This window comes from Agelaius phoeniceus, chromosome 5 (genome assembly GCF_051311805.1).
Source record: "Agelaius phoeniceus isolate bAgePho1 chromosome 5, bAgePho1.hap1, whole genome shotgun sequence".
Lineage (NCBI taxonomy): Eukaryota > Metazoa > Chordata > Aves > Passeriformes > Icteridae > Agelaius > Agelaius phoeniceus.
Genome location: NC_135269.1, coordinates 64,565,901 through 64,578,662, shown reverse-complemented (window position 1 = coordinate 64,578,662; position 12,762 = coordinate 64,565,901). Strand labels below are relative to the sequence as shown.

General features: G+C 36.7%; 1 protein-coding gene across 2 annotated transcripts in view; it reads left to right on the top strand.

The window, feature by feature from the left end:
• The window catches only part of SEMA3A (semaphorin 3A), a 165,315-nt gene extending 153,222 nt beyond the window's left edge, over nucleotides 1-12,093 (top strand). For both annotated transcript variants that reach the window (XM_077179195.1, XM_054631159.2), the window contains 3 exons: nucleotides 377-444; nucleotides 6,125-6,267; nucleotides 7,792-12,093. In XM_077179195.1, coding sequence (XP_077035310.1) covers nucleotides 377-444; nucleotides 6,125-6,267; nucleotides 7,792-8,247 — 667 coding nt within the window. In that variant the 3' untranslated portion in view covers nucleotides 8,248-12,093. The remainder of the gene's footprint in view (nucleotides 1-376; nucleotides 445-6,124; nucleotides 6,268-7,791) is intronic.
• The last annotated feature ends 669 nt before the right edge of the window (nucleotides 12,094-12,762 follow it).

The following is a 12,762-nucleotide window of genomic DNA, read 5'->3' as shown; positions in this document are numbered from 1 at the left end:
TGCTTCAGCAGTCCCTCTATGTGTGAGTCGAGTAATGAATTTATGTATGACCAGTATTGCCCACACAGTTAAAATAAACTTCATATTTTATTTTATTTGGTATTTATTTAATACTAATAATTAGCATTGAACATTATTTATTTATTTAGTATCTCCGTGCCAGAGGTATGTATTTACCAGTGTCTGAAGACTTAACCTGTAAGAATAAAGCCTGAGCCTACAAAATGATAATGCACAGAATGTAGTAGTAACAATATGATTTCCCTCCTAATGTTGTTTAGGTGCACTTGTGGCCTCTGTAATTACAGAAATGTTCCATTTGTTGCTGTTGAGCACCGGGAAGGGCACTAACAGATTTCAAATGTGATCTTTGCAGGCGCACCAGACGACAAGACATCCGAAACGGGGACCCGCTCACCCACTGCTCAGACCTGCAGCATCACAGTGAGTTATGGGCAGCACTCAAGTGCAGCTCATTTGTATGTAATTTACAGACTCTGCACAGAGTAGGATAGGAAGCATGTGAATGATTTGTTGGTGACAATTGTCTGGAACATCTGCAAAAGATGAATATAATACATCATTATCCCAATTTAGATAGCTTACAATGGCCTGGATCAGACACTGAAGTCTATTTGGGTTTGGTTTTCTGTTTTTTTTTTTTTTGTTAGTTTTCCTCAAATAAACAGTTTAAGCATTTTAATTTTCCTGCTTCTCTTCCCTGATAATACCATGCCATCACTTTAGGCATATTATATCAGAAAAGAATTGTATTTTCTTCATGACATCAAGAAAATGTCCATGTTGCTGTACATAGTTTGCATAAGATGATAACAGCAAAATCAAATTACAAACCAAATGTGTTTGTAACTATCATGGCAAAATATGGAGTGACCTTTGTTGTAAGTGTCACACTAAAAGCTCTGAAGATTGGGATGTTCTTGAAGCAGGCATATCCCCATGTGCTTTCAGCATGGGTTTTCTTAGATGTATTTTGGTTTGCTTTTTTTTGTCAGCTGTTTCATTTTCACAGTGTATTGATCAGCTTCCTTTTCTGACTCGTTTGACTGACAAACTTCTCACAGTTACTGATTTGTTGCCAAACTTTTCAGAAGACCTTCACTCAGAAAATTAAAAATGTCCATTTTGCTGTAAGGGAAGGGAATACTTAGGCAATGCTTCCCTCTGCTGGAAAAAAGTGATTCCTCATGATTGTGGCACATCTACAGGAACTTTTCACACAGAATATTCTGAGTTTGAAGGGACCCATTGAGTCCAGCTCGTAACTGAATGAGCCATACAGAGATCCTCAAGCCCTCAACCATGGTGTTATTAGCACCATGCTCTAACCAACTGGCCTAATCTCAGGGTTAAACCACTGGGAAAACAAGGAGGTGACTGATAATGGAGGTACCTCAAAATCCTCTTGTCTTTCCAGTCCATGTAATAGCAAAAATAATAAATAGTCCTAAATTTTACTTTTGGGTTAGCTATCATTCACTACCAATAGTAATTTTCTCTATCTTCATTTCAATCATTTGAAACTCAGAGCTGACATTATTATGGCTTTTCTTTTTACTTCTGATTGTCAGACTCAGGCCAAGTTACTCAGAGGGAAAAAGGAGTTTTAAAAGTGCATGAATAGACTGTGGTCAGTATGTAGTTGTCACATTTTGAGAACTCATGAATGTACAACTAGTTTAGATTTGAACTAGTCAATTGTGATTAGTAGAAAGCTCACACATTTCTCATTGCATGATATCAGGTAATATTTACACAGTCAAGATAAGACCGTCCTTATATTGGGAATGAGATTTTCAATTCCAGAATAGGAAAGTTTCACCAGGCACTAAACATTGATTTTAATACCAGCAGGAGCATTTCTTAGCTTTACATTTTTACTCTCTGTGCAAAACTATGAACTGGTCTACTAACACAGGTCTGTTCATTTTAATGTTCCATAGCCTTTGCTAGCTGTGCTTTATACAACTGTAGGTCTGTTCTTTATTTTCATAGATGCAAAAAGCATTTCAAAACACTTTGGGTTTATGTCTTCCCATATTTGGTAAGCATATTTGTCTGAAAAAGGTACTTTCTGTCCAAAGAGAAGAGAGCATTCCAGTTTCACAGTAATCCAGAAATGCAGATTTTTCACTGATACAGTCATAAGAACTCAAGGTCTGGACAAAGTTATATGGTACACCTGACCAAAATGAGTTTTAGAACAGCTTTGCCAAAATGAGCAGAGCAAATATGAAACAAGATAAGACAGCATTAGAAGGATCAGTAAGTTACAAAAATTAGTGAGGGAATGCAGTTCTGGATCCTAGATGTGAAGGATACACAATCATAATACTTAATGAATGTTTTAGATTGGTGTTAAAAGAAATTTTCTCTAAATCACTTGAGTTGTAAATCTATTACATCTATATTTACTTGTCATTTACACATGATCATACATGGTACAGATGACTTCATGACCTATACATTTCCTATGCCAACTTATGCTGAGTTTTTCATTTGTTTTTGACCAATAGTTCCCTGTACAACAGATGAAGAATTGGTTTTGTCTATAGACAAAAAAAAGCTTAAAATTCATTTCTTTCACTACTTGTCTACAGATTCATTTACAGGAAGTGCCAATTGATTCCCCGTATGAACCAACAAACCCACAAAAAGAGAATATTGTCTTAGTGTATATCTTTTAAGGACAATGCAGAAAGCAACTTTGCAATCAGTCTGAAGCAATATTTATAATCAGGTTTATGTAGTGTTTTCAGCTGCTCTTTGGTGCAAATGTATAAGAAGTATAAAATGACTGCACAGCAACATTAGAGAGAGCTGAGGATCCTTCACTGTACAGCTGTTTGCCCAGACATTAATGTTTAAATCTAAAAGTGTGGTCACCTTTGTGGCAGCTAAAGGACAATGTTACATAGTGTAAGATACTAGAGGTATCAAGAAACAATAAAGTTTGGGGTTTTCTGAAGAAGAACTTGTTAAAGAAGAGGTGTTTTTTTTAACATGATTTACCCCAGGGGAAGTTCAAAGAATCACTCTGAATTAAAATGTATTGTGAGATTCATTCATCTGCAGAGCAATCTTGATACAAGTACTTAGCCTTTCATACTTCTTCAGTTATGTCACAAATTATGTACTTAAAGGATATTTATCAGGGCAGTAAACTGATACTGCTGTTGGGTTCATTTTGGGAATTACTGCTTTCAGGCAGGATTTTGGGCTGAATTTCATTACCAGCTTCATGACTTCTATAATTTTCTAATTCCTCCAGCTGCTTTTCTGAACTTCTTAGACTTTCATTCTTCCATCCAGTCTCTTCAGCATCTCAGTCCCAAAGCTGCACTCTGATCCTGTGATTATTCCATCATTGCTTACTTTCTTGCACTCCGTTTGCTTAATATTGCATGAAGTTTATAGACATTTCTGGACCTGCCTTCTGCTCCTTCAAAACATGGAAATGGAAATTGAAGGCTCTCTAAAAGGCTTCCTCTCTCATTGTGTGTCTGTCACCCATATTGTGTTTTCTGTAGCTGTGAAGAAATGTAAAGAGGACTTTGCCCACTTCCCATGGTGTTCTCTAACACACTAGAATGTCATAGACCAGATCCAAGGAAACAGAAATTTGAAATGGTGCCAGAGTGCACATTTTCTAATAAAACTCATTACTAGATTCTTAGATACTAAGAACATTCTAAGTACCTAAGTTTTCCAGCATAAACTTCTCTATATATTTAAAAATATGCTGCTACTCATGGGCCATAGGACTTTTACCAAAGAAATACCTGGTTTTGTCCTTTTTACCAATATTTATGAACTTTTTAGAAAACTGCCTCCCCTGGATCTAATGAGAACAGTGTAACATGTGCTCTGCCTCTGTGTAATGTGAACTAAGCCACGTTCAGGAAAATATAATGAAATGGACCTGCAAGCCCCCTAATGAGTAATCTGCTGGTTAAATTGTCCTTTCAGGATGCTGGAGATGAGGACCCACATTCACTTAGGCTTAGAAATTTGACTTGATATTCCTACTTCTAATACAAATACCCAAACTATTGGATTGCTGGATTGCTGTTGTTTAAGATGGGAGCCTGGGAGAGGAATTGAGACAGAGTGTGCATCCTAGGGTGAAATCCCTGTGTTTCCATTCTTTATTATGGAAGTCTGTAAATCACTGTTTCCCAGAAACACATCACTGGAGCAGTAACATATGTGTCCCAGGCTATAAAAGGGGATATTGTCTACTGTCTTATGCTGAAGGCCTGTATGTGCTGTCTGTTGTCGATCCCAGTTCAGATATCAAACAGCTTTTCTCTGCATGAGGATATCTGGCTGCCTGCTCAGTCATGTGAATTTTGTTCCTTAAGTAGAGCATCTGGCTTGAAACAGAAGAGTTCAGTGCATCAGCCATTCACAGTGTTAAATCTGGACCCATCAGTTACCATTTCCAATCTTTATCACTTCTAACTTTATTCAGTCAATCTCTTCACATACTTCAGTTCTTCTGTTTCAGTAACACAAATTCACCTGTGCTCCATCCACCTCACCACCTTGGCTATATTCTATTACAGCTGTTTTACCTTTCTCTTGCTCCTTTGTTTTCTAATTCATGCCTTCACTGCTCCCCATCTTCCTGACCCACAGCTGTACTGATATTCTTCACGGGAATATGGTTTATGAGAGATCTCATAAAAGTTGTTTCACTCAGTTTTTAATAGAACACCCCACTCACTTGGTTAAAAGGTCCACAATCCAGCAGAGGAGGGCAAGCAAACCCATTTCCTATTTGTTTAGTGTTAATACGCCATTTGATGTTTTATGAGAACTGGGCGAGCACCATTCTGCTCCACATCCCTTTTGCCATCCTCTCCCAGGGCTGAAAGTCATTATTGAAAGTCACATGTAATTCTGTATCAGCATAAGTCAGGAGCTCAATTTTATTTTTACCTTTGTCACAGCCATCTAACAAACAGCCTGTGTTTGCTAAACAACATGGCCAGTAGGAGAAAGGCACAGTTGGGAGCTAACAAAACTGGACAAAGGATTTCTCTTTAAATAGTGCTTTAAATAGACATAATTTTCCTTCTAAAGCATTTCAAAACAGTGCTAAAAATGTGAAAAACTTTTCAAACGTGAAAAATTGAAAGAAAGACAAAGAATGGCAAGGAGTCAGGAGACCCCATGAGATCAACACAGTGTTCAACAGCCTACCCACCCCTTCCTCCTCATCTACTCTTCAGGATTATTGTTCTGTTGTCACTTAAGTCCATACCAGCATTTCAAAGAGTTAAGGTGGACAGTTGAAACATGATGCCTGAAAGCTTCTGTGGTATTGGAGAAGAATCAAATACCATATAAGTCCTATAGCTATGTGATATTTCCAGCAAGTTGATGAATATCTTGAAACATTGTTGTTTCAAAAGGAAGTAATTTATTTAACTTTCTTTTTCCCCTCCCATAATGTCTAGTTTATTAACCTCCTTACATTTCCATAAATTATATCAGTATGAGAGGAAATGATTAATTGAAGATCGTTTCCTCAAAAACATTATTCCTGGTCATTAACAGTTTCAGCAAACTGCAGTGCCATATAATCTAAAAACATTCTTCTACTTTTAAATAGCCTCATGTTTTATTACTTTGCTCTAAAGTATTATGACCATAGAGCCCAGGAGGCATCATTACAAACATTCTGCAACTACACCCTGAGTTTTCTCATTGCATACAGTTTGCTATTAAAAATTCCTGTCATGTCCTAGATGTTTTCCTTGATGAATAATAATGAGGCTTACAAAAAAATTCACAATTAAATTCATTAAATTCTCATATTGAAATGTTAACAGCTGTTAGGATTTAAAACACAATTAAAAATAAAACCCCACAAAACAATAAACCAAAAAACATACCGTGGCTCCTTACATCCTTACAAAGATAGAGGTGTTGATGGAGATTTTTCAAATGGTATACTAATACAGGGAAATTGTTTTTTAATTTTTTATCTTTAAACACTTTAAAGAAGTCAAAATTCTAAAAAGAAATTACATAGCAATTAAGAGTAATTAAGTTTCATGGCAATTTTTTTTCTTTTTTTTTTCATGCTTTACAGATAACCCAAGTGGTCAGGCCCTGGAGGAAAAGATTATCTATGGAGTAGAGAACAGCAGCACTTTCCTTGAGTGCAGTCCGAAATCTCAGCGTGCTGTAGTCTATTGGCAATTCCAGAAGCAAAATGATGATCGCAAAGAAGAGGTACAGTAGGAAAAAAAAAAATAAAGAGATGCAACTAATTTTCTCTATAAAGGTAGACTTCAGTCTGAGTCCTTCCCAGAATAATTTTAGTCGAGCAGAACTTCTCTGTAATATATGATTTCCTTTGTTCTTCAGCATATTCTCACTCTTATTACCATAAAATCCTGTAAGGTCCTTAATAGGTTTTACAGATTGTTGCAGCAGCAAGCATTCATATCCTCTCCTTCCTCAGACTCCCTAAAAACCACACTGGTTGCATCAGAGATCCTAGAAACAGAAAAAGCTTGAATTCCATCTAACTGTCACCTGAAACATCACACAAAGATTATACAAACTTAAATATCGCAAGGCCTTAAAATCGCCTTTGAAAAAAAGCTTAACTGCTTTCCCCTCTCATATTGTTTGAGTGAAGCACAGCCTGGCAGAAGCATCCCATGTGCTGCATGCTCTGAGACTTCACTGCAGATAAGAGTCAGAATGAAGAACTGAGAACTGTAGTGGACACAAGAGTATGGGAACTTTTATTTTCATCAAAAGCAGTATTCAGAGAGGCAGAAACACTTATTTCCCTGTTTGCATAACAGTAAGCTGATACTTTATTTTTCTCCTTTCCTTGTCACCATCATTCTTATGTTATTAATCACTCAAGTGTTCAAGTTGTATCAAGCCAGGTCACACACATCTTAGGAGAACAGTCTACTCTGGTAGGTAGGGAGGTCAAGTTAGGGAACAAAAATTGTTTTGTTCCCATTGAAGTATTTGGAAGTATACATACATATATTTAAAGCATGTTCAGAATCATTGCATTAGCTGCTTTAAATATTTTTGTTTTGTTTGAATAAGTAGTAAATTATTAAGAATTTAAACTTGGTGAGAGAGCAGCAAACAGGTCTGTGCTTTTCCTGTCTGCAGCAACATGCACATTGAGAGAAAGAAGTTCCACTGTAGATATGAATTAATTCAGAAAAAAACCCTGTATTTTGAACAGTTGCTTTTTGAATAGTAAAATTTTTAGATTTGATCCTTAGTTTCTTGTTTGTAAATTTTCCACTTAGGCAGAACCCACTTCTATGCATGAGGGTTTTTGTAATGAGGAACAACAGGAAGACAAAGAACCTTTCCTGCAAATGGGTCTAGATTTGACTAGCAGATAATGAGACCTCAGGAATACAGCCAAATGAATCCATGTTTACTCTGCTGATTACAGGCTCAGATCTTCTGTAATCTTTCCAGCAACTCCATCTGACATAGTTGAAACAGATCTTTGTTCAGCAGCAGTAGTTACTAAGGAGTAAATTCCTAATTCCCCAAACTCTTGGCATTATATCAGCTTTTCCAAAATATTTGAGCCTTTCATGATAACAGATGACTGGCAAAGGGTTTTCCATTTTTTGTGGGTTTGGGCATTCTTGGCCAGGTCTTACCAGTTAAAAGGAGCAGTAATGAAGAAGTAGCATGGTTAGAGGATAATGTTGCACATGCATGAAAAATAACTCTTGAAATAACCACTTTTTCCCAATACAGATAAAAGTGGGTGACCACATGATCCGGACAGAACAGGGCCTGTTGCTACGAAGCCTTCACCGGAGGGACTCTGGGGTTTATTTCTGCCATGCTGTGGAGCATGGCTTCATGCAGACCCTGCTCAAGGTGACCCTTGAGGTGATCGATAATGACCACCTGGAAGAGCTGCTTCACAAGGAAGAAGATGGTGATGGCTCCAAGATCAAGGATGCCACCAACAGCATGACCCCCAGCCAAAAGATCTGGTACAGAGACTTCATGCAGCTGATCAACCACCCCAATCTCAACTCCATGGATGAGTTCTGTGAGCAGGTTTGGAAAAGAGACCGCAAACAGCGCCGGCAGCGGCCTGCCAACGCGCAGGTGAACACAAATAAGTGGAAGCACCTACAAGAGAATAAAAAAGGTAGAAACAGGAGGACCCATGAATTTGAGAGGGCACCACGTAGTGTCTGAGCTACATTACCTCTAGGAACCTCATCCAAGTAGAAACTTGTATAGACAGATAACTGGAAAAAAATGCAATATTCATGAACCTTTTCATGGCATTATGTGGATGTTTACAAGAGTGGAAAGTTCAAACAGTTTCCACTAGGTTTAAATAAAATCCATTTCTAATTTTCCTAGCAAGTCCTTCCTCTCTGCTCTGATTCTAAGACCAGAAAAACCAGAGTTTCAAGGATGGTAACTCACCTGCACCTAGGTTACTGCTCAAAAACTTCTGCAAGTATTCAGCAGGCAAGTTTTGCTTTCTCTTTTGATGGAGATATAAAGAAAATAGTGTATTTCATGCTGTCATCTTACAGAAAAGAAAAACAAGCCCCACCTTTCATCATCAGCACTACCACTTCTAGACTTATATAAAACTGCATGAACTCATTAAGCTGATGAACGTCTAAACACGTGATTGGACACAAGGATTTTGTTCTTGTTTTGTCTACCAGTTCTCCTGTTTATATGTGCTAGAAGAGGAAAAACAACACTGAATGAGATTGATTGTGGAAATCTGAACAACATAAGCCATCCATCATCTGGAAGAAAAAAAATGTGGAGTACACTGGCCTACTACTGATGACTTCTTTCAGCTTTGATCTAAAGATGTATTTTATTAAAAGTATAATTTAAATGTACCATGAAAAAATATGCAGCAAACATTAGCTCCTTTCTAAAATAGATTAGACTTTTTGTCTTAGAAATATTGTACTTTCTAATTATTGGTTTAGAGGAAAAAAAGACAACTTCCAATTATGACTGCTTTACTCTTTTGTTTGGGAAAACTTCCAGGGGAGCTGGTCACACTGCAGTTAGCCTCCTCCCCTGTCAATAATCTATATGACATGTAACTTCAAAGCAATTTTAAAACTAAGCTATTTTAAAATGAAAGTCACTGTATAGCATGGAAGTATTCTGCATTCTGTTTTTCTAAGTATGGTATTTGAAATTATTCAACTTGTTAATACCTTGCTATAGATTGAACCAATGAAGAGGAGAGCATTGATTTTCAGTTGTATATTTTTTTTTAATTAAAAAAAACAAATAGCATTAAAATACCCTCTGCTAATTACACTCTTGCTTTCTTGGTTCATACTTGTGAATGCTAATATTTAAATACTGATGCTCATAGACTGTCATATACCCATGAGCAAAGCTCACATTCAGTTTAAGGAGTTGTATTCCCAGCTTTGTGGTAGAGATTTGTCCACACTACTGACTCTCAGTGCTCTGTTCTTTCTGTGGGCCAGACCACCAAAATGCACAGAAACAGCCCCAGGCCACCTAAATAACAACCCCAAAGCCAGCTCCCCATTTTAAGATCTGAGGGACAATTTTACCTGTGGGTGAAATCTGCTGAAGTAGTAAATAGGTGAAGTTCAGCTTAAAGACTAGTTTATGCTAACAGAAAATTTGGTCCTGCACTTCTGTATGATTCCATATACAGGAGAGCAACAGAGTAAAACAGACAATGTACTTGCATCATGAGTGTCAGTTTAGGGTTATAAGTAGTGGATTTATTCACCTCAGCACAGATGTGCCTTTGGTCCCCAGTTCTATGGTGTCCAGTTCTTTTGAGATCATCTTTCTCCAGCCTCCCATATTTTATCTTGGTAGAGTCTGTAAATGACATAATTTCAAGTAATGTCATTGTGGGGAAAATTACTAGAACAAAATCCTTAGTTTGCTAAAGGAGCTTTTATATAAAAGTGTGTCTGCACTGATGACTGATCTGTTTTGTTGTTATTCACTCTGTGGTATTTAATTTATCAATTTATTGCTACACTATCAACCAGCCTTATCAGATACAATATAACACAACTGCTATGACAGCATCTCACAATGTGCCCCAGCCTCCTTGCCACTCACTAATTCAAGTATCCTTCTGCTTAGTGAAGCCTTGGCTCCTTGCCTATTGGATTAGAAATTGGATTTTCACTAACAGCTGAGTTACTTCAGTCCCCTTTGAATTCTTTGGAGGGGATGAACTTGCAGGATTCTTTTGTCATTTAATTCTTCAGGAAAAAAAGTCATTGAATAGGCTAGGACAAGGCTGTAGGGCCATGATTTAAGAAAGCACTTGGGAATTTATTTTTAAAGCAGCTTTTAAGTCTCTCTTATGTTTAACCTGACTCTTGTGAACTTCAGTATGCTGGTAAATTCCCATTATTTCATGATGTGCTGAATATGGATGAATTAAAACATATGTTCGACTATGTACTTTTCTGTACAGAAGTATTAATTTTTCGGCTTAGCTTATGGTTAATTTCTGAGCATTGTTGTCAGATGAATTATTTAATTTTAATCACAGAACATTCTTTAGCCTTTTGTGAAGGGCTGTTGTCTACTATCTAGTTACTACAGTACTCTTTCTTACAAAAGGAAACAGTTTTAAAATAAACCTCAGAGAATTCAGTGGGATTTTGGATTGATTTCAAAAGACCCCAAATCACTTTGTTTCCTTTTTTACAGATTCATGGAATTGCTATGTAACTATTTTTCTCTTCCATGTTTATAGCAACTGGTTCTATAGGAACTCCTTAAAAAAACCTGAACCAAAACCATCCTCTTTCACAATGCCTGAAGAGGAAACATATTAAATAAAGTCAGAATTCCAAGATAGTTTTTCTATACTGAGAAAGATAATCTGTGGGAACAAAATTACGGAAGTTGCAACATTTTTACCCTGACCTGGCAGTCTCATTGAACAATTGATGTGATCATATCTTACAAACTTCAGCCCAGTCCTCACTGACATGAGTAGTCTTGTTTAAGATTTTGTATTTGTTTATATAAAGAAGAGGGCAAAAGATCAAGCCAACAGTGGTAATTTTTGATTTTTTAGGTTCATGTTATGGTCAAGTTAAAGCAACATTTAATACTGATGTGAAATGAACTTCCTTTCAAAAAGCATAGGCCTTAATGAATTAATGTATAGAAAGATGCCCTGCAGCTTCAGTAAGATTCATAACCCCATTTATGTCATTATTGTTAAAAGCAACATAAAGTTTGAAAATAAAGATTAAAATGGTATTTCTGTAAATGGCCAATAAAACCCTTTAAACCTCTAGTTACAGACTTTAGAAGTAAGTAAAAAGTTGTGTTTAAGCTGGAGAGAAATAAAGGATTTCATTTATAACCAGAAAAATCTATTTTCATTGTTTTAAGGTATCCATCTGAAAGGAACAAAAATATATTTAATCTTATACTCTTTGCACTTGCACAGATCACTGAAATGGGAATTCGTTCTATGGCTCCTAAAAACTGTATGGTTATGTTAAACTCTAACACCAAACTGAGAAAACATGCATCTTTGCAAAACAAAGTTAAATCTTCATGACCCAATAAAGTCACTATGTAAAAAAATTAAATTAAATGCATGTGAATGCGCATTTACTGTTCCTTTTTATGTATTATTTAGTGAATATCAATGGTATGTGTTTAATAGTTCAGTTTTTGCTACCTACACATTAGTCAAAAGAGATGTAAATATTTTTGACTAGGTAAGGAGGTACAGTGTAAAGTACTGTTATCTAGAGGTACTCCATTTCGGTGTGCTCAGCAAAATACTAAAATGCAAGATTTTGCCACACAGGTGATAAGGTGGTTTATTTTCTATACCAGTGTTTGAGCTGTGTGCTTGTTCTTTAAACACATTCCTCACTGGGTAGTAAATAATTCCACTTCTGTATTTATCACTTCAATTCAGATGGGAACTAGAAAACTGGAGAGAAAGTGTAATGAAACTGCTGCTGTAAATTATTTCTTTTAGCATGTATTCAGTTGTTAAATAAACATTTCTTCCAAATATTTGAAGTTCAGTGTCTTGACTGTTTACACGGAAATGTGCCCTGTAACCTTCATGAGCATATGGAGTGCATTGTTGCCAATATAATGCTATCAATGTGTATGAGCTCTGTTTATTAGGCCAGAAGGATTGCTATTAGTATTAATGGCATTTTTTGTTTCTTTTTTGAAGGCTACAAACTAATAAGCCTGAAATGAGAGGCATGAACTTATCTGCAGCCTATCTTTTGGCACAGCTGCTGAGCTTGTGCAGATAAAGCCACACATAGACACACACACCCCCACTCTCCACTCTGCCCATGAACCGAACTGTAAATCAGCCTGGAAGCCATGTGAATATGAGCAAGTTGCTGTACTTGATGAAATTTCACTCTGTGCAATGTTAATGGCTTAGGACAACTATGCTGCTTCCCTTTGGAAACTGGCTTGCACAGAAAGCAAGTGGAATAAATCAGGTTCTGTCTGTTACCAACATACTCTTGTATCCTTAGGTAAACTTAGCAGCTGTTTGGAAGTGCTTAGGGGCTCCATCTAAAAGTAATATGCTGTGGCACTAAGCATTGTGCAAACAGCTAATAAGACAAATGGCTGTTCTGGAAAGCATGAAGTTTAAATACACTGGACAAGGAGTGGAGGAAGGAAAGTATCAATATTTCCATTTGGCACGTACAG